This window comes from Salmo salar, chromosome 13, assembly GCF_965601325.2.
Source record: "Salmo salar chromosome 13, fSalSal1, whole genome shotgun sequence".
Classification (NCBI taxonomy): Eukaryota; Metazoa; Chordata; class Actinopteri; order Salmoniformes; family Salmonidae; genus Salmo; species Salmo salar.
In genome coordinates this window covers 114,678,011-114,700,370 of record NC_138303.1, presented here as the reverse complement: position 1 = coordinate 114,700,370, position 22,360 = coordinate 114,678,011, and the positions used below count along the sequence as shown (strand labels likewise).

General features: G+C 49.6%; 1 protein-coding gene across 1 annotated transcript in view; it reads left to right on the top strand.

The window, feature by feature from the left end:
* The window catches only part of il11ra (interleukin 11 receptor subunit alpha), a 101,988-nt gene that overhangs the window by 52,395 nt on the left and 27,233 nt on the right, over positions 1-22,360 (top strand). The window contains exons 2-3 of the mRNA XM_014139063.3: positions 14,840-14,939; positions 17,031-17,097. Coding sequence (XP_013994538.1) covers positions 14,840-14,939; positions 17,031-17,097 — 167 coding nt within the window. The remainder of the gene's footprint in view (positions 1-14,839; positions 14,940-17,030; positions 17,098-22,360) is intronic.

The following is a 22,360-nucleotide window of genomic DNA, read 5'->3' as shown; positions in this document are numbered from 1 at the left end:
AGCCTCAGCATTCCTTCCTGAAGTCGTTGCCTACTCCTCCCCTCACTCCCCCACCCACCCCCCCCCCCTCCCATGTAACTTTGACCTCCCCCAACTTTCCCCTTATGTCCCCCCTTCTCCCTCCCTCCCATCTGCTACTCTGTTTCCTCACTCAGTGGTGATAAGAGTATATTTTTAGAAATATGTTTGTGTGTCCACTTGGTATTATTCTGTACTGTGTGGTGGAGTCAACACTATACTATTGTATTGTGTGGAGTCAATCAATCAAATGTATTTATAAAGCCCTTCTTACATCAGCTGATGTCTCAAACTGCTGTAACAGAAACCCAGCCTAAAACCCCTAAACAGCAAGCAATGCAGGTGTAGAAGCACGGTGGCTAGGAAAACCTTTTCCCCTGAACACTCTGTCATGTCCTACTCTGGGTTACATTCACATTGAGTTTGTCCACCCACACCATTCATCTGAGAACAGGAGTGTGTGGATATCTTGGAGCAGGGGGAGGAGAGAGGAGAGGAGGGGACAGGAGAGGGGAGAGTAGAGGAGGGGAGTAGAGAAGAGAGAGGAGAGGAGGGGACAGGAGAGGGGAGAGGAGAGGAGGGGAGAGGGGAGAGTAGAGGAGGGGAGTAGAGAAGAGAGAGGAGAGGAGGGGACAGGAGAGGGGAGAGGAGAGGAGAGGAGGGGAGTAGAGTAGAGGAGGGGAGAGGAGAGGAGAGGGGGGGAGTAGAGAAGAGAGAGGAGAGGAGGGGACAGGAGAGGGGAGAGGAGAGGAGGGGAGTAGAGTAGAGGAGGGGAGTAGAGAAGAGAGAGGAGAGGAGGGGACAGGAGAGGGGAGAGTAGAGGAGGGGAGTAGAGGAGAGGAGAGGAGAGGAGGGGAGTAGAGAAGAGAGAGGAGAGGAGAGGAGGGGAGTAGAGAAGAGAGAGGAGAGGAGGGGAGTAGAGAAGAGAGAGGAGAGGGGAGGAGGGGAGTAGAGAAGAGAGAGGAGAGGAGGGGAGTAGAGAAGAGAGAGGAGAGGAGGGGAGTAGAGAAGAGAGAGGAGAGGAGGGGAGTAGAGAAGAGAGAGGAGAGGAGAGGAGGGGAGTAGAGAAGAGAGAGGAGAGGAGGGGAGTAGAGAAGAGAGAGGAGAGGGGAGGAGGGGAGTAGCGAAGAGAGAGGAGAGGGGAGGAGGGGAGTAGCGAAGAGAGAGGACAGGAGGGGAGTAGCGAAGAGAGAGGAGAGGGGAGAGTAGAGGAGGGGAGTAGAGAAGAGAGAGGAGAGGAGGGGAGTAGCGAAGAGAGAGGAGAGAGGAGAGGAGAGGAGGGGAGTAGAGAAGAGAGAGGAGAGGAGGGGAGTAGCGAAGAGAGAGGAGAGGGGAGGAGGGGAGTAGCGAAGAGAGAGGAGAGGGGAGGAGGGGAGTAGCGAAGAGAGAGGAGAGGAGGGGAGTAGCGAAGAGAGAGGAGAGGGGAGAGTAGAGGAGGGGAGTAGAGAAGAGAGAGGAGAGGAGGGGAGTAGCGAAGAGAGAGGAGAGGAGGGGAGTAGCGAAGAGAGAGGAGAGGGGAGAGTAGAGGAGGGGAGTAGAGAAGAGAGAGGAGAGGAGGGGAGTAGCGAAGAGAGAGGAGAGAGGAGAGGAGAGGAGGGGAGTAGAGAAGAGAGAGGAGAGGAGGGGAGTAGAGAAGAGAGAGGAGAGGAGGGGAGTAGAGGAGGGGAGAGGAGAGGAGAGGAGGGGAGTAGAGAAGAGAGAGGAGAGGAGGGGAGTAGCGAAGAGAGAGGAGAGGAGGGGAGTAGAGGAGGGGAGTAGAGAGGAGAGGAGAGGAGGGGAGTAGAGAAGAGAGAGGAGAGGAGGGGAGTAGAGGAGGGGAGAGGAGAGGAGAGGAGGGGAGTAGAGAAGAGAGAGGAGAGGAGGGGAGTAGCGAAGAGAGAGGAGAGGGGAGAGTAGAGGAGGGGAGTAGAGAGGAGAGGCCCCTGAGCTCTGTGTCCCTGTCCTGCTCAACATGCAACATTGTCTGGTGTCAACACTATACTTTGCTGTGATTGCTGCATTCTTCCCATCTGTTTCTGGCGGCCTCCCTGTTACTGTTAATCTGCGTCCCAAATGGTACAACACTCCCTATGTTGTGCACTACTTTTAACCAGTGCCCATAGTGGAATAGGGTGCCATTTGGGATGCACATTCACTGTAAGTGTCTTGGGGTCACATCCCCCCACATCCCTGACTGAACTGAGGAGAGAAAGATGTGACTCAGTGGAAGGACTGACTGGACTGAGGAGAGAGGGATGTGACTCAGTGGAAGGACTGAGGAGATAGAGATGTGACTCAGTGGAAGGACTGAGGAGAGAGGGATGTGACTCAGTGGAAGGACTGACTGGACTGAGGAGAGAGGGATGTGACTCAGTGGAAGGACTGAGGAGAGAGGGATGTGACTCAGCGGAAGGACTGAGTAGAGAGGGATGTGACTCTGGAAGGACTGAGGAGAGAGGGATGTGACTCAGTGGAAGGACTGAGGAGAGAGGGATGTGACTCAGTGGAAGGACTGAGGAGAGAGGGATGTGACTCAGTGGAAGGACTGAGGAGAGAGGGATGTGACTCAGTGGAAGGACTGAGGAGAGAGGGATGTGACTCAGTGGAAGGACTGAGGAGAGAGGGATGTGACTCAGTGGAAGGACTGACTGGACTGAGGAGAGGGATGTGACTCAGTGGAAGGACTGAGGAGAGAGGGATGTGACTCAGTGGAAGGACTGAGGAGAGAGGGATGTGACTCAGTGGAAGGACTGAGGAGAGAGGGATGTGACTCAGTGGAAGGACTGAGGAGAGAGGGATGTGACTCAGTGGAAGGACTGACTGAGGAGAGAGGGATGTGACTCAGTGGAAGGACTGACTGAGGAGAGAGGGATGTGACTCAGTGGAAGGACTGACTGAGGAGAGAGGGATGTGACTCAGTGGAAGGACTGAGGAGAGAGGGATGTGACTCAGTGGAAACTCTGAGGAGAGAGGGATGTGACTCAGTGGAAGGACTGAGGAGAGAGGGATGTGACTCAGTGGAAGGACTGAGGAGAGAGGGATGTGACTCAGTGGAAGGACTGAGGAGACAGGGATGTGACTCAGTGGAAGGACTGAGGAGAGAGGGATGTGACTCAGTGGAAGGACTGAGGAGAGAGGGATGTGACTCAGTGGAAGGACTGAGGAGAGAGGGATGTGACTCAGTGGAAGGACTGAGGAGAGAGGGATGTGACTCAGTGGAAGGACTGAGGAGACAGGGATGTGACTCAGTGGAAGGACTGAGGAGAGAGGGATGTGACTCAGTGGAAGGACTGAGGAGAGAGGGATGTGACTCAGTGGAAGGACTGAGGAGAGAGGGATGTGACTCAGTGGAAGGACTGACTGAGGAGAGAGGGATGTGACTCAGTGGAAGGACTGACTGAGGAGAGAGGGATGTGACTCAGTGGAAGGACTGAGGAGAGAGGGATGTGACTCAGTGGAAGGACTGACTGAGGAGAGAGGGATGTGACTCAGTGGAAGGACTGAGGAGAGAGGGATGTGACTCAGTGGAAGGACTGAGGAGAGAGGGATGTGACTCAGTGGAAGGACTGAGGAGAGAGGGATGTGACTCAGTGGAAGGACTGAGGAGACAGGGATGTGACTCAGTGGAAGGACTGAGGAGAGAGGGATGTGACTCAGTGGAAGGACTGAGGAGAAAGGGATGTGACTCAGTGGAAGGACTGAGGAGAGAGGGATGTGACTCAGTGGAAGGACTGACTGAGGAGAGAGGGATGTGACTCAGTGGAAGGACTGACTGAGGAGAGAGGGATGTGACTCAGTGGAAGGACTGAGGAGAGAGGGATGTGACTCAGTAGAAGGACTGACTGGACTGAGGAGAGGGATGTGACTCAGTGGAAGGACTGAGGAGAGAGGGATGTGACTCAGTGGAAGGACTGAGGAGAGAGGGATGTGACTCAGTGGAAGGACTGACTGAGGAGAGAGGGATGTGACTCAGTGGAAGGACTGACTGAGGAGAGGGGGATGTGACTCAGTGGAAGGACTGACTGAGGAGAGAGGGATGTGACTCAGTGGAATGACTGACTGAGGAGAGAGGGATGTGACTCAGTGGAAGGACTGACTGAGGAGAGAGGGATGTGACTCAGTGGAAGGACTGAGGAGAGAGGGATGTGACTCAGTGGAAGGACTGAGGAGAGAGGGATGTGACTCAGTGGAAGGACTGAGGAGAGAGGGATGTGACTCAGTGGAAGGACTGAGGAGAGAGGGATGTGACTCAGTGGAAGGACTGAGGAGAGAGGGATGTGACTCAGTGGAAGGACTGACTGAGGAGAGAGGGATGTGACTCAGTGGAAGGACTGACTGAGGAGAGAGGGATGTGACTCAGTGGAAGGACTGAGGAGAGAGGGATGTGACTCAGTGGAAGGACTGACTGAGGAGAGAGGGATGTGACTCAGTGGAAGGACTGAGGAGAGAGGGATGTGACTCAGTGGAAGGACTGAGGAGAGAGGGATGTGACTCAGTGGAAGGACTGAGGAGAGAGGGATGTGACTCAGTGGAAGGACTGACTGAGGAGAGAGGGATGTGACTCAGTGGAAGGACTGAGGAGAGAGGGATGTGACTCAGTGGAAGGTGCCATAATAATGGACTCACACACAGAAACTCACAGATGGAAACAGAGACATGGAGGGTCAGTCTTCCTCTTCCTGTCCTTTAGCCTGACAGTTCATTCTGATGGTTCTGGAAACATTTTTTTTTTTATAGTTTCCTCTCCCTGATGGCAGAAAGCCAATACTTCAGGTATATCTTTATATATAATACTAGTTATCCTCTGTCTTAAAGAGTGAGGGCTCTATTCAATCTGGATGGCTGAAGTGATAGAACGTTATTCATTTAAAGGTAATTTCCGATTGAGCTGACGTATGCAGCGATTACTTTGAATGCAGTCTCTGCTAACGCGGTAATATTACCTTTAAATGTCAATCACGCTGTAACACTGCACTTCTGCTATACGGATTGAATAGAGCCCTGAGTGGAGACCAGGGCCTGTATTGACGAAGCGTCTCAAAGTAGGACTGCTGATTTAGGATCATTATGATCCAAAAGACAGATTTTTATAGATGATTTTATTTGAACCTTATTTAACGAGACAAGTCAGTTAAGAACAAATTCTTATTTATAATGACGGCCCTCCAAAAGACAAAAACCGCTCTTACGGGCACGGGGGCTAGGATTTAAAAATAAAAAAATATATATAGTTAAAACACACATCACGACAAGAGAGACACCACAACACTACATAAAGAGAGACCTAGCCGACAACATAGCAAGGCAGCAGCACATGACAACACAGCATGGCAGCATCACAACATGGCAGCAACACAACATGGTACAAACATTACTGGTCACAGACAACAGCACAAAGGACAAGAAGGTAGAGACAACAATACAGAGCAGCCACAACTGTCAGTAAGAGTGTCCATGATTGAGAGATGGAGATAAAACTGTTCAGTTTGAGTGTTTGTTGCAGCTCGTTCCAGTCGCTGGCTGCAGCGAACTGAAAAGAGGAGCGACCCAGGGATGTGTTTGCTTTGGGGACCTTTAACAGAATGTGACTGGCAGAACAGGTGTTGTATGTGGAGGATGAGGGCTGCAGTAAATATATCAGATAGGGGGGAGAGAGCGTTTTATAAATATCACATTATTCATTATGATCTGATGAAACGGATCCTAGATCAGAACTCCTACTCTAAAACACCTAGTGAATGGGCCCAGAGATATGAGTGGTGCTCAGAGAGACTTGTTTACCTGTATCCTGTGCCTGCACTGCGGCTGCATGCAGTTGGGTTACATTTACATTTTACATTTTTAGTCATTTAGCAGACGCTCCTATCCAGAGCGACTTAAAGTAGTGAATGCATACATTTAATTTCATTCATTCATTAAAAAAAAAAAAAAAATGTTGTACTCGCCCCCCGTGGGAATTGAACCCACAACCTTGGCGTTGCACACGGGTTCAACTCATACTGTATACGCATCACTGTACCAAGAAGCTTTAGAAAAAACAACATGTGTTTTTTTTCAAGTGTTCTGCACTCCACTACAGTCCACTACTCTACAGAACACTAGGACGGCAGGTAGCCTAGCGGTTAAGAACATTGGCCCAGTAGCCGTGTACATCCCCCTGCAAGCGGATACCAAGACGGCCATGAAGGGACGTCACTGGACTTTATGCAAACTGGAAACCATATATCCTGAGGCTGCATTTATTGTAGCTGGGGATTTTATCAAAGATAATTTGAGAACAAGGCTACCTAAATTCTATCAGCATATCGATTGCAGTACACGAGCGAGTAACACTTCTCGACCACTGCTACTCTAACTTCCACGATGCATACAAGGCCCTCTCCCGCTCTCGTTTTGGCAAATCTGACCATGACTCCATTTTGTTGCTCCCCTCCTATAGGCAGAAACTAAAACAGGAAGCACCTGTGCTGAGGTCTATCCAATGCTGGTCTGACCAATCGGAATCCACGCTTCAAGATTGCTTCGATCACGTGGACTGGGATATGTTCCAGGTAGCCTCAGATAACAACATTGACATATATACTGACTCGGTGAGCGAGTTTACAAGGAAGTGTATAGGGGATGTTGTTCCCACTGTGACTATTAAAACCTTCCCTAACCAGAAGCCGTGGATTGATGGCAGCATTCGTGCAAAACTGAAAGCGCAAAACACTGCATTTAATCAGGGCAAGGCAACTGGGAATGTGGCCGAATACAAACAGTGTAGCTATTCCCTCCGTAAGGCAATCAAACAAACTAAGTGTCAGTATAGAGACAAAGTGGAGTCGCAATTCAACTGCTCAGACACGAGAGGTATGTGGCAGGGTCTCAGACAATCACGGACTACAAAAAGAAAACCAGCCACGTCACGGACACCGACGTCTTTCTTCCAGACAAATTAAACAACTTTTTCGCAAGCTTTGAGGATAATACAGCGCCACCGACAAGGCCCGCTACCAAAGCCTGTGGGCTTTCCTTCTCCATGGCCAACGTGAGTAAAACATTTAAACGTGTTAACCCTCGCAAGGCTGCCGGCCCAGACGGCATCCCCAGCTGCATCCTCAGAGCATGCGCAGACCAGCTGGCTGGTGTGTTTACCGACATATTCAATCAATCCCTATCCCAGTCTGCTGTCCCCACATGCTTCAGGATGTCCACCATTGTTCCTGTTCCCAAGAAGGCAAAGGAAACTGAACTAAATGACTATCGCCCTGTAGCACTCACTTCAGCCGTCATAAAGTGCTTTGAGAGACTAGTCATGGATCATATCACCTCCACCCTACCTGACACCCTAGATTTTATAGTTCACTCCCTACTTACGCACATACACACAAACAGTAGATATCCTACACACATACAAACACACGAACAGTAGATATCCTACACACATACATACACACGAACAGTAGATATCCTACGCACATACATACACACAAACAGTAGATATCCTACGCACATACATACACACGAACAGTAGATATCCTACGCACATACATACACACGAACAGTAGATATCCTACACACATACATACACACGAACAGTAGATATCCTACACACGCACATACACACGAACAGTAGATATCCTACGCACATACATACACACGAACAGTAGATATCCTACACACATACATACACACGAACAGTAGATATCCTACACACATACATACACACGAACAGTAGATATCCTACACACATACATACACACGAACAGTAGATATCCTACACACATACATACACACGAACAGTAGATATCCTACACACATACATACACACGAACAGTAGATATCCTACACACATACATACACACGAACAGTAGATATCCTACACACATACACACACACGAACAGTAGATATCCTACACACATACATACACACGAACAGTAGATATCCTACGCACATACATACACACGAACAGTAGATATCCTACACACATACATACACACGAACAGTAGATATCCTACGCACATACATACACACGAACAGTAGATATCCTACACACATACATACACACGAACAGTAGATATCCTACGCACATACATACACACGAACAGTAGATATCCTACGCACATACATACACACGAACAGTAGATATCCTACACACGCACATACACACGAACAGTAGATATCCTACACACATACACACACACGAACAGTAGATATCCTACACACATACATACACACGAACAGTAGATATCCTACACACATACATACACACGAACAGTAGATATCCTACACACATACATACACACGAACAGTAGATATCCTACACACATACATACACACGAACAGTAGATATCCTACACACATACATACACACGAACAGTAGATATCCTACACACATACACACACACGAACAGTAGATATCCTACACACATACATACACACGAACAGTAGATATCCTACGCACATACATACACACGAACAGTAGATATCCTACACACATACATACGAACAGTAGATATCCTACACACATACACACGAACAGTAGATATCCTACACACATACATACACACGAACAGTAGATATCCTACGCACATACATACACACGAACAGTAGATATCCTACACACGCACATACACACGAACAGTAGATATCCTACACACGCACATACACACGAACAGTAGATATCCTACACACATACACACACACGAACAGTAGATATCCTACACACATACACACACACGAACAGTAGATATCCTACACACATACATACGAACAGTAGATATCCTACACACATACACACACACGAACAGTAGATATCCTACACACATACATACACACGAACAGTAGATATCCTACACACATACATACACACGAACAGTAGATATCCTACACACATACATACACACGAACAGTAGATATCCTACGCACATACATACACACGAACAGTAGATATCCTACACACATACATACACACGAACAGTAGGGTGAGTTGAATCCCTCCCCAGAGTTCTCACCACTGTTTATCACTACCCAGCGCTGTTGTCCATATATTTACAGTAGATGTATATATTCTTATCCCAGTCCTTCACTAGATTGTGTGTATTAGGTTTTGTTGTGGAATGTGTTAGATACTGCTGCACTGTCGGAACTAGAAGCACAAGCATTTCACTACACTCGCATTAACACCTGCTAACCACGTGTATGTAACCAATAACATCTCTTAACCATGTGTATGTGACCAATAACATCTGCTAACCATGTGTATGGACCAATAACATCTGCTAACCATGTGTATGGACCAATAACATCTGCTAACCATGTGTATGGACCAATAACATCTGCTAACCATGTGTATGGACCAATAACATCTGCTAACCATGTGTATGTGACCAATAACATCTGCTAACCATGTGTATGTAACCAATAACATCTGCTAACCATGTGTATGTGACCAATAACATCTGCTAACCATGTGACCAATAACATCTGCTAACCATGTGTATGTAACCAATAACATTTGATTTGATTTGATTTTATTTGATAAGAGAGTCTGCTAAATGACTCACTACTGTAGTGGATCAGAGAGTCTGCTAAATGACTCACTACTGTAGTGGATCAGAGAGTCTGCTAAATGACTCCCTACTGTAGTGGATCAGAGAGTCTGCTAAATGACTCACTACTGTAGTGGATCAGAGAGTCTGCTAAATGACTCCCTACTGTAGTGGATCAGAGAGTCTGCTAAATGACTCACTACTGTAGTGGCTGTGGATAAGAGAGTCTGCTAAATGACTCACTACTGTAAGTGGCTGTGGATAAGAGAGTCTGCTAAATGACTCACTACTGTAAGTGGCTGTGGATCAGAGTCTGCTAAATGACTCCCTACTGTAGTGGCTGTGGATCAGAGAGTCTGCTAAATGACTCACTACTGTAAGTGGCTGTGGATAAGAGGGTCTGCTAAATGACTCCCTACTGTAATGGTTCTGGATCAGAGAGTCTGCTAAATGACTCACTACTGTAGTGGATCAGAGAGTCTGCTAAATGACTCCCTACTGTAAGTGGCTCTGGATCAGAGAGTCTGCTAAATGACTCACTACTGTAAGTGGCTGTGGATCAGAGAGTCTGTTAAATGACTCACTACTGTAGAGGCTGTGGATCAGAGAGTCTGCTAAATGACTCACTACTGTAGTGGATCAGAGAGTCTGCTAAATGACTCACTACTGTAGTGGTTCTGGATCAGAGAGTCTGCTAAATGACTCACTACTGTAAGTGGCTGTGGATCAGAGAGTCTGCTAAATGACTCACTACTGTAAGTGGCTCTGGATCAGAGAGTCTGCTAAATGACTCACTACTGTAGTAGCTCTGGATCAGAGAGTCTGCTAAATGACTCACTACTGTAGTGGCTGTGGATCAGAGAGTCTGCTAAATGACTCACTACTGTAAGTGGCTCTGGATCAGAGAGTCTGCTAAATGACTCACTACTGTAAGTGGCTGTGGATAAGAGAGTCTGCTAAATGACTCCCTACTGTAGTGGCTCTGGATCAGAGAGTCTGGTAAATGACTAACATGTCAATGTACTCTACAGTACTTTACTGCACACTTCTCTACAGTACAGTAGAGTACACTCACTGAGAGAGCTACAGAGGCATATGAAAAGGGTAGAGATAGAGGGAGAGACACAGACAGACAGAGAAATAGAGAGAGGAGTCTGAGAGGGTAGCTATCTGGCTGCAGTACACTACCCATGTCTGAGAGGGTAGCTAGCTAGCTGCAGGACACTACCCATGTCTGAGAGGGTAGCTATCTGGCTGCAGTACACTACCCATGTCTGAGAGGGTAGCTAGCTAGCTGCAGTACACTACCCATGTCTGAGAGGGTAGCTAGCTAGCTGCAGTACACTACCCATGTCTGAGAGGGTAGTTATCTGGCTGCAGTACACTACCCATGTCTGAGAGGGTAGTTATCTGGCTGCAGTACACTACCCATGTCTGAGAGGGTAGCTATCTGGCTGCAGTACACTACCCATGTCTGAGAGGGTAGTTATCTGGCTGCAGTACACTACCCATGTCTGAGAGGGTAGCTGCAGTACACTACCCATGTCTGAGAGGGTAGCTAGCTAGCTGCAATACACTACCCATGTCTGAGAGGGTAGTTATCTGGCTGCAGTACACTACCCATGTCTGAGAGGGTAGCTGCAGTACACTACCCATGTCTGAGAGGGTAGTTATCTGGCTGCAGTACACTACCCATGTCTGAGAGGGTAGCTATCTGGCTGCAGTACACTACCCATGTCTGAGAGGGTAGCTGCAGTACACTACCCATGTCTGAGAGGGTAGCTATCTGGCTGCAGTACACTACCCATGTCTGAGAGGGTAGTTATCTGGCTGCAGTCACTACCCATGTCTGAGAGGGTAGTTATCTGGCTGCAGTACACTACCCATGTCTGAGAGGGTAGCTAGCTAGCTGCAGTACACTACCCATGTCTGAGAGGGTAGCTAGCTAGCTGCAGTACACTACCCATGTCTGAGAGGGTAGTTATCTGGCTGCAGTACACTACCCATGTCTGAGAGGGTAGTTATCTGGCTGCAGTACACTACCCATGTCTGAGAGGGTAGCTATCTGGCTGCAGTACACTACCCATGTCTGAGAGGGTAGTTATCTGGCTGCAGTACACTACCCATGTCTGAGAGGGTAGCTGCAGTACACTACCCATGTCTGAGAGGGTAGCTAGCTAGCTGCAATACACTACCCATGTCTGAGAGGGTAGTTATCTGGCTGCAGTACACTACCCATGTCTGAGAGGGTAGTTATCTGGCTGCAGTACACTACCCATGTCTGAGAGGGTAGCTGCAGTACACTACCCATGTCTGAGAGGGTAGTTATCTGGCTGCAGTACACTACCCATGTCTGAGAGGGTAGCTATCTGGCTGCAGTACACTACCCATGTCTGAGAGGGTAGCTGCAGTACACTACCCATGTCTGAGAGGGTAGCTATCTGGCTGCAGTACACTACCCATGTCTGAGAGGGTAGCTGCAGTACACTACCCATGTCTGAGCGGGTAGCTATCTGGCTGCAGGACACTACCCATGTCTGAGAGGGTAGCTATCTGGCTGCAGTACACTACCCATGTCTGAGAGGGTAGCTATCTGGCTGCAGTACACTACCCATGTCTGAGAGGGTAGCTATCTGGCTGCAGTACACTACCCATGTCTGAGAGGGTAGCTATCTGGCTGCAGTACACTACCCATGTCTGAGAGGGTAGCTATCTGGCTGCAGTACACTACCCATGTCTGAGAGGGTAGTTATCTGGCTGCATTACACTACCCATGTCTGAGAGGGTAGCTATCTGGCTGCAGTACACTACCCATGTCTGAGAGGGTAGCTATCTGGCTGCAGTACACTACCTGGGAGCTGAATATAACCTGTGTGAGATTAGAACATTGTGATAAGCCAGTAGAAATCCTGTATGTTCATCTGTCTGAAGAAGACTGATGGGTATTGGCTGCTGACAACACTAGATCTTTCTTTAGAAATGTGTTCCTAGCCTGAGTGCCAATCTGTTTGAGCTATCATTGTCATGCCAAACATAGATGGACAATGAGCACAAACACATCTTGTCAAAAGTAGTGCACTATATAGGGAATAGGGTGCTATTTGGGATGCAGCCCCGGAGCTATGTCTCTGTGTATCTGTGTTTTCTCCTTTCAACCTGCAGACCAGATCATAAACCATAAACCTGCTCTGCACAGCCACCATCTGGGTTTTATTCTCATTGTTGGCTCTCCATCAAGTCCTCTGAAGAACCATCTGTCATGTTTTCCATGGCTTGATTGTGACTGAATAGTTCTGAACAGTTTGTCAGTCAGTTTTTATTGTTTAGGTGCAGTTTCCCGGACACAGATTAAGTCGTGGCTAAAAAATAATGCTCAATGGAGACTCTCCATTTCTAGTAAACCGTCGCTACGCTAGGCTTGGTCTGTCAGTGATGATGGTGATAAAGATGATTATGGTGATGATTATCAATAGACGTTGATCAGGGCTGATAATGGGTCCTGTCTGTCTCCAGTACCAGGGTCAGGGCTGATAATGGTTCCTGTCTGTCTCCAGTACCAGGGTCTGGGTCAGGGCTGATAATGGGTCCTGTCTGTCTCCAGTACCAGGGTCAGGGCTGATAATGGTTCCTGTCTGTCTAGTACCAGGGTCTGGGTCTGGGCTGATAATGGGTCCTGTCTGTCTCCAGTACCAGGGTCAGGGCTGATAATGGGTCCTGTCTGTCTCCAGTACCAGGGTCTGGGTCAGGGCTGATAATGGTTCCTGTCTGTCTCCAGTACCAGGGTCAGGGCTGATAATGGTTCCTGTCTGTCTCCAGTATCAGGGTCAGGGTCAGGGCTGATAATGGTTCCTGTCTGTCTCCAGTACCAGGGTCTGGGTCTGGGCTGATAATGGTTCCTGTCTGTCTCCAGTACCAGGGTCTGGGTCTGGGCTGATAATGGGTCCTGTCTGTCTCCAGTACCAGGGTCTGGGTCTGGGCTGATACTGGTTCCTGTCTGTCTCCAGTACCAGGGTCTGGGTCAGGGCTGATAATGGTTCCTGTCTGTCTCCAGTACCAGGGTCAGGGCTGATAATGGTTCCTGTCTGTCTCCAGTACCAGGGTCAGGGTCAGGGCTGATACTGGTTCCTGTCTGTCTAGTACCAGGGTCTGGGCTGATACTGGTTCCTGTCTGTCTCCAGTACCAGGGTCTGGGTCAGGGCTGATAATGGTTCCTGTCTGTCTAGTACCAGGGTCTGGGCTGATACTGGTTCCTGTCTGTCTCCAGTACCAGGGTCTGGGTCTGGGCTGATAATGGTTCCTGTCTGTCTCCAGTACCAGGGTCAGGGCTGATAATGGTTCCTGTCTGTCTCCAGTACCAGGGTCAGGGCTGATAATGGTTCCTGTCTGTCTCCAGTACCAGGGTCTGGGTCAGGGCTGATAATGGGTCCTGTCTGTCTCCAGTACCAGGGTCAGGGCTGATAATGGTTCCTGTCTGTCTCCAGTACCAGGGTCTGGGTCAGGGCTGATACTGGTTCCTGTCTGTCTCCAGTACCAGGGTCAGGGCTGATAATGGGTCCTGTCTGTCTCCAGTACCAGGGTCTGGGTCAGGGCTGATAATGGGTCCTGTCTGTCTCCAGTACCAGGGTCAGGGCTGATAATGGTTCCTGTCTGTCTCCAGTACCAGGGTCTGGGTCAGGGCTGATACTGGTTCCTGTCTGTCTCCAGTACCAGGGTCAGGGCTGATAATGGGTCCTGTCTGTCTCCAGTACCAGGGTCAGGGCTGATAATGGGTCCTGTCTGTCTCCAGTACCAGGGTCTGGGTCAGGGCTGATAATGGTTCCTGTCTGTCTCCAGTACCAGGGTCAGGGTCAGGGCTGATAATGGTTCCTGTCTGTCTCCAGTACCAGGGTCTGGGTCAGGGCTGATAATGGGTCCTGTCTGTCTCCAGTACCAGGATCAGGGCTGATAATGGTTCCTGTCTGTCTCCAGTACCAGGGTCTGGGTCAGGGCTGATAATGGGTCCTGTCTGTCTCCAGTACCAGGATCAGGGCTGATAATGGTTCCTGTCTGTCTCCAGTACCAGGGTCAGGGCTGATAATAATGATGATCCCCTGACCCCTGACCCAGTGTTGTCTGCTGTACGATGATGTCCTGACCCCTGACCCAGTGTTGTCTGCTGTACGATGATGTCCTGACCCAGTGTTGTCTGCTGTACGATGATGTCCTGACCCCTGACCCAGTGTTGTCTGCTGTACGATGATGTCCTGACCCAGTGTTGTCTGCTGTACGATGATGTCCTGACCCCTTAACTCTCACTCTCTTTCTCCAGATGACCTGTCTTGTGTCATGTCCCAGTGGTCTGCTAGTCATTGGCCACCTCCTCGCACTGTCCTCCGTCAACACCCAGTCAGAGATATGGACCAATGAAGGTAAGAGACAGTAACCTAACGAACCCCCTTACAGCTCCCCTGTAAGATATGGACCAATGACGTAAAGGCATCCCTAAATCAGCCATACTGTATTCTGTATAACAGAGCTGTAGTCGCTGTTACTACCGGTTACCGCCCGGTACTCTACCCTGCACCTTCGAGACTGTTCTAGCCGACTACCACCCAGTACTCTACCCTGCACCTTAGAGACTGTTCTAGCCGGCTACCACCTGCTACTCTACCCTGCACCTTAGAGACTGTTCTACCCGGCTACCACCCAGTACTCTACCCTGCACCTTCGAGACTGCTGCCCTATGCCCATAGTCATTGGTCACTTTAATAATGTTTACAGTGCCTTTAGAAAGTATTCACACCCCTTGAGGTTTTCTACAAATTGTTGTGTTACAGCCTGAATTTAAATTGAGATTTTGAGTAAAAGTCTAAAAATATCTGGTTTCAACTGTACTTAAATGTAGTGGTGGAAAAAGTACTCTATCATACTAGGAAAAGTCAAATTCCTTACCAAGCAGACGACTCCATTTTCTGTTTTTTTAATTTGATTTACGGACTGTTACAGGTTTTGGTTTGTCTGTTTATATTTAGAGATTGAACGTAGGGCGAACCGATTGGCGTCACCTCGTTACTAATGTGTTACACCTGTGCTGGCATGTCCATCTTGTTAGTCAGAAGGGGTTTCACATATTTCCCCAAAATATATTATTGTCATATTGCCAGCAGTAAGTGGAATTCAAATGATATGTCACTTTCTATAACCCCCCCCCCCCACCCCCAATACTCACCAGTCCCTATATAGGGCCCAAAACAGCCATTCAGAGTTCAACTGGTTAAATCCCTTTGAGCATCAGGAAGTGTATCAATACACCCAGTCACTACTCAGTAGGAAGGAAACCGCTCAGGGATTTCACAATGAGGCCAATGGTGACTTTAAAACAGTTACAGAGTTTAATGGCTGTGATAGGAGAGAACTGACCTAAATGACAGAGTGAAAAGAAGGATGCCTGTACTGGATTAAAAAAATAATCCAAAATATCCATCCTGTTTGAAATAAAGGCACTAAAGTAAAACTGCTAAGTTAAGTAACTATGTCCCGAATACAGAGTGTTATGTTTTGGGCAAATCCAACACAACAAACACATATTCATATTCAAGCACTGGCAAAATCCTAGAGGAAAACCTGGTTCAGTCTGCTTTCCAATAGATACTGGGAGATGAATGCACCTTTCAGCAGGACAATAATCAAATACACGCAGGAGTTGGACACTATCCCGTGTGGCTCAGTTGGTAGAGCATGGTGTTTACAACGCAAGAGTTGTGGGTTCGATTCCCACGGGGGGACCAGTACGGAGAAAAAAAATGTATGAAATGTATGCATTCACTACTGTAAGTCGCTCTGGATAAGAGTGGCCTAGTTACAGTTTCGACTTAAATCGGCTTCAGAATCTATGGCTTTGAAAATGTTTCTCTAGTAATGGTACAACCAACTTGACAGAGCTTGAATCATTTTAATAAGAGTAATGTGAAAATATTGTACAATCCAGATGTGCAAAGCTCTTAGAGACTTACCCAGAAAGACTCACAGCTGTAATCGCTGCCAAATATGATTCTGACATGTATTGACTTAAGGGTGTGAATTCTTATGTAAATGAGATATTTCAGTATTTAATTTTGAATAAATTTGCAAACATTTCTAAAAACATGTTTTCACTTTGTCATTATGGAGTATTGAGTATAGATGGGTGAGAAACAATATGGATTTCATCCATTTTGAATCCAGGCTGCAACACAACAGAATGAAATACTGTCTGAAGGCACCGATACGACTGCGAACAGTAGTTTACAAATCCTGACTGTGCTGAAGACTTATGGGAGGACTGTGAGTGTTTATACACGGCTGCTATGTAACAGCAGACACAACAGGACGCTCTAACATATCTTTGTGTATAAGATGGTCTACTTTAGGTCATAGAGATATAAAATGCTGAGGACTGGCGCTTCTTCTAAATCCTGACTGTACAAAACGAATAGAAGTGTTTAGACACACAGATCTAACAGGTCTAACATCTTGTCCAGTTTCAGATGTTCAGTATGGGAGGCTGGGATCCAACGTCACGCTGGTGTGTGGAGCAGCACTAGACAGGTATGTTCCACTATGGGGGCTCTGGGGATGGCTAGGTTCACTATGCAGGGCTCTGGGGGGGTCTAGGATGGCTAGGTTCACTATGCAGGGCTCTGGGGGGGGGGGTCTAGGATGGCTAGGTTCACTATGCAGGGCTCTGGGGGGGGGGGGTCTAGGATGGCTAGGTTCACTATGCAGGGCTCTGGGGGGTCTAGGATGGCTAGGTTCACTATGCAGGGCTCTGGGGGGGGTCTAGGATGGCTAGGTTCACTATGCAGGGCTCTGGGGGGGTCTAGGATGGCTAGGTTCACTATGCAGGGCTCTGGGAGGGTCTAGGATGGCTAGGTTCACTATGCAGGGCTCTGGGGGGTCTAGGATGGCTAGGTTCACTATGCAGGGCTCTGGGGGGTCTAGGATGGCTAGGTTCACTATGCAGGGCTCTGGGGGGTCTAGGATGGCTAGGTTCACTATGCAGGGCTCTGGGGGGGGGGGGGGGTCTAGGATGGCTAGGTTCACTATGCAGGGCTCTGGGGGGGTCTAGGATGGCTAGGTTCACTATGCAGGGCTCTGGGGGGGTCTAGGATGGCTAGGTTCACTATGCAGGGCTCTGGGGGGTCTAGGATGGCTAGGTTCACTATGCAGGGCTCTGGGGGGTCTAGGATGGCTAGGTTCACTATGCAGGGCTCTGGGGGGGGGGGGGGTCTAGGATGGCTAGGTTCACTATGCAGGGCTCTGGGGGGGGGTCTAGGATGGCTAGGTTCACTATGCAGGGCTCTGGGGGGGGGTCTAGGATGGCTAGGTTCACTATGCAGGGCTCTGGGGAGGGTCTAGGATGGCTAGGTTCACTATGCAGGGCTCTGGGGGGGGGTCTAGGATGGCTAGGTTCACTATGCAGGGCTCTGGGGGGGGGGGGGTCTAGGATGGCTAGGTTCACTATGCAGGGCTCTGGGGGGTCTAGGATGGCTAGGTTCACTATGCAGGGCTCTGGGGGGGGGGGGGGTCTAGGATGGCTAGGTTCACTATGCAGGGCTCTGGGGGGGGGGGGGTCTAGGATGGCTAGGTTCACTATGCAGGGCTCTGGGGGGGGGGGGGGTCTAGGATGGCTAGGTTCACTATGCAGGGCTCTGGGGGGGGGGTCTAGGATGGCTAGGTTCACTATGCAGGGCTCTGGGGAGGGTCTAGGATGGCTAGGTTCACTATGCAGGGCTCTGGGGAGGGTCTAGGATGGCTAGGTTCACTATGCAGGGCTCTGGGGGGTCTAGGATGGCTAGGTTCACTATGCAGGGCTCTGGGGGGTCTAGGATGGCTAGGTTCACTATGCAGGGCTCTGGGGGGGGGTCTAGGATGGCTAGGTTCACTATGCAGGGCTCTGGGGAGGGTCTAGGATGGCTAGGTTCACTATGCAGGGCTCTGGGGGGGGTCTAGGATGGCTAGGTTCACTATGCAGGGCTCTGGGGGGTCTAGGATGGCTAGGTTCACTATGCAGGGCTCTGGGGGAGGGTCTAGGATGGCTAGGTTCACTATGCAGGGCTCTGGGGGGGTCTAGGATGGCTAGGTTCACTATGCAGGGCTCTGGGGGGGGGGTCTAGGATGGCTAGGTTCACTATGCAGGGCTCTGGGGGGGGGGTCTAGGATGGCTAGGTTCACTATGCAGGGCTCTGGGGGGGAGGGTCTAGGATGGCTAGGTTCACTATGCAGGGCTCTGGGGGGTCTAGGATGGCTAGGTTCACTATGCAGGGCTCTGGGGGGTCTAGGATGGCTAGGTTCACTATGCAGGGCTCTGGGGAGGGTCTAGGATGGCTAGGTTCACTATGCAGGGCTCTGGGGGGGGTCTAGGATGGCTAGGTTCACTATGCAGGGCTCTGGGGGGGGGGGGTCTAGGATGGCTAGGTTCACTATGCAGGGCTCTGGGGAGGGTCTAGGATGGCTAGGTTCACTATGCAGGGCTCTGGGGGGGGGGGGGTCTAGGATGGCTAGGTTCACTATGCAGGGCTCTGGGGGGGGTCTAGGATGGCTAGGTTCACTATGCAGGGCTCTGGGGGGTCTAGGATGGCTAGGTTCACTATGCAGGGCTCTGGGGGGGGGGTCTAGGATGGCTAGGTTCACTATGCAGGGCTCTGGGGGGGGGTCTAGGATGGCTAGGTTCACTATGCAGGGCTCTGGGGGGGGGGTCTAGGATGGCTAGGTTCACTATGCAGGGCTCTGGGGGGGGGGTCTAGGATGGCTAGGTTCACTATGCAGGGTCTGGGGGGTCTAGGATGGCTAGTTCACTATGCAGGGCTCTGGGGGGTCTAGGATGGCTAGGTTCACTATGCAGGGCTCTGGGGAGGGTCTAGGATGGCTAGGTTCACTATGCAGGGCTCTGGGGGGGTCTAGGATGGCTAGGTTCACTATGCAGGGCTCTGGGGGGTCTAGGATGGCTAGGTTCACTATGCAGGGCTCTGGGGGGTCTAGGATGGCTAGGTTCACTATGCAGGGCTCTGGGGGGTCTAGGATGGCTAGGTTCACTATGCAGGGCTCTGGGGGGGTCTAGGATGGCTAGGTTCACTATGCAGGGCTCTGGGGGGTCTAGGATGGCTAGGTTCACTATGCAGGGCTCTGGGGGGTCTAGGATGGCTAGGTTCACTATGCAGGGCTCTGGGGGGTCTAGGATGGCTAGGTTCACTATGCAGGGCTCTGGGGGGTCTAGGATGGCTAGGTTCACTATGCAGGGCTCTGGGGGGGGGTCTAGGATGGCTAGGTTCACTATGCAGGGCTCTGGGGAGGGTCTAGGATGGCTAGGTTCCACTATGCAGGGCTCTGGGGGGGTCTAGGATGGCTAGGTTCACTATGCAGGGCTCTGGGGGGGGGGGTCTAGGATGGCTAGGTTCACTATGCAGGGCTCTGGGGGGGGGTCTAGGATGGCTAGGTTCACTATGCAGGGCTCTGGGGGGGTCTAGGATGGCTAGGTTCACTATGCAGGGCTCTGGGGGGTCTAGGATGGCTAGGTTCACTATGCAGGGCTCTGGGGGGGGGTCTAGGATGGCTAGGTTCACTATGCAGGGCTCTGGGGGGGAGTCTAGGATGGCTAGGTTCACTATGCAGGGCTCTGGGGGGTCTAGGATGGCTAGGTTCACTATGCAGGGCTCTGGGGGGGTCTAGGATGGCTAGGTTCACTATGCAGGGCTCTGGGGAGGGTCTAGGATGGCTAGGTTCACTATGCAGGGCTCTGGGGGGGTCTAGGATGGCTAGGTTCACTATGCAGGGCTCTGGGGGGGGTCTAGGATGGCTAGGTTCACTATGCAGGGCTCTGGGGGGGGTCTAGGATGGCTAGGTTCACTATGCAGGGCTCTGGGGGGTCTAGGATGGCTAGGTTCACTATGCAGGGCTCTGGGGGAGGGTCTAGGATGGCTAGGTTCACTATGCAGGGCTCTGGGGGGTCTAGGATGGCTAGGTTCACTATGCAGGGCTCTGGGGGGTCTAGGATGGCTAGGTTCACTATGCAGGGCTCTGGGGGGGGTCTAGGATGGCTAGGTTCACTATGCAGGGCTCTGGGGGGTCTAGGATGGCTAGGTTCACTATGCAGGGCTCTGGGGAGGGTCTAGGATGGCTAGGTTCACTATGCAGGGCTCTAGGAGGGTCAGTTTGTCTATGTTCGGACATATTGTCCTTTCTCCTGGAGGTCATGCTATCATTTGACTAATGCTTAGCCCCTAGCAGTTAGGCATCTCAATGCAACTACATGTCATCTAGTATTCCCTGAAAGTCATTATTTATCATGAGGACCATAAACAATAACTAGTAATGCTGCTTACTCCAAGAAAGGTTAACATCTCATCTTTCTGGTAGATCTAGTTATACACTTCTGAGGTGTAGTCACTTCTGAGGGGTAGTCACTTCTGAGGTGTAGTCCCTTCTGAGGTGTAGTCATTTCTGAGGTGTAGTCATTTCTGAGGTGTAGTCACTTCTGAGGTGTAGTCATTTCTGAGGGGTAGTCACTTCTGAGGTGTAGTCACTTCTGAGGGGTAGTCACTTCTGAGGTGTAGTCCCTTCTGAGGTACTGAGGTGTAGTCGTTACTGAGGTGTAGTCACTTCTGAGGTGTAGTCACTTCTGAGGTGTAGTCATTTCTGAGGTGTAGTCCCTTCTGAGGTGTAGTCATTTCTGAGGTGTAGTCATTTCTGAGGTGTAGTCGTTTCTGAGGTGTAGTCGTTTCTGAGGTGTAGTCACTTCTGAGGTGTAGTCACTTCTGAGGTGTAGTCACTTCTGAGGTGTAGTCACTTCTGAGGTGTAGTCACTTCTGAGGTGTAGTCGTTTCTGAGGTGTAGTCACTTCTGAGGGCACAAGATCCAGCACACAGTACAATATGATACAAAAAATGAACTATTTTATATGACTTATTTCCTATTCAACAAAACTGTATGAATAAGGCTTGAAATGCCTTATTAACTTTATAAATATAGCATAATGAAATTATAAAAACCCCTAACGCTAAGATTTCACATTCCTTATTACTGTGAAATACATAATGATGGGTTTCGTGTTAGAGTAAATGTGTATATTTTCTAAAGGTCTCTAGACATCTGCCCTTAGCTGTGAGCTCTAGCTTGGCTTCCTGAACTCGTTAGGATCTCGCCTTTCATCTCATATTAATCTTGTCCATCTATGACAAACAGAGAGTGTTTTTTGTTAAATGGCTATAAATTCAACCTCTGAATGTGCTATAGTGATGAAACCAGTCTGTCCTGCTGCACTACGATGTAAGGATTGCAGATATGTGCTTTGTCAGTGGCTGTGACGTAGGGTTCAGCCAGGAGGTGATGGACAGTGTGGGAGATAAGCAGCTGTGCTGAAGGGGAAAGAACATACATATTTTGGCTATAGGAGGAGAAGAAGACATCCGGTTCTGATAGAGCAACAGGCCACGGTGGGAGGCATAGCGACCTGACAACCAGACCTGAGTTATGCAGAAAGGGCCCCAAATACTCAAGATAGCCAGACAAAGGGGTACAGAGAAAAGGATGAGCATGCAGTGCATGCATTATTTTTGTACCACATGAGGAGGCCCTGCTAGCATTATAACCTATACAGCTGTCAGATGTGGGTGTTAACAAGCAGCAGCTGATATGGAGAGGTAATGGTAAAGAACGGTCCAGGGAAGCTATATTCATATAGAGGGAGGGAACTCTATACGTTAAGCAGAGACAGAATCATATAAAGATGGGACTCTGTAATATGAGAATTTAGTATTTTCCATGGAGGGGCTTGGCTCTGTTGCGTGTGGAATAGGGTCCTTCCATGGAGGGG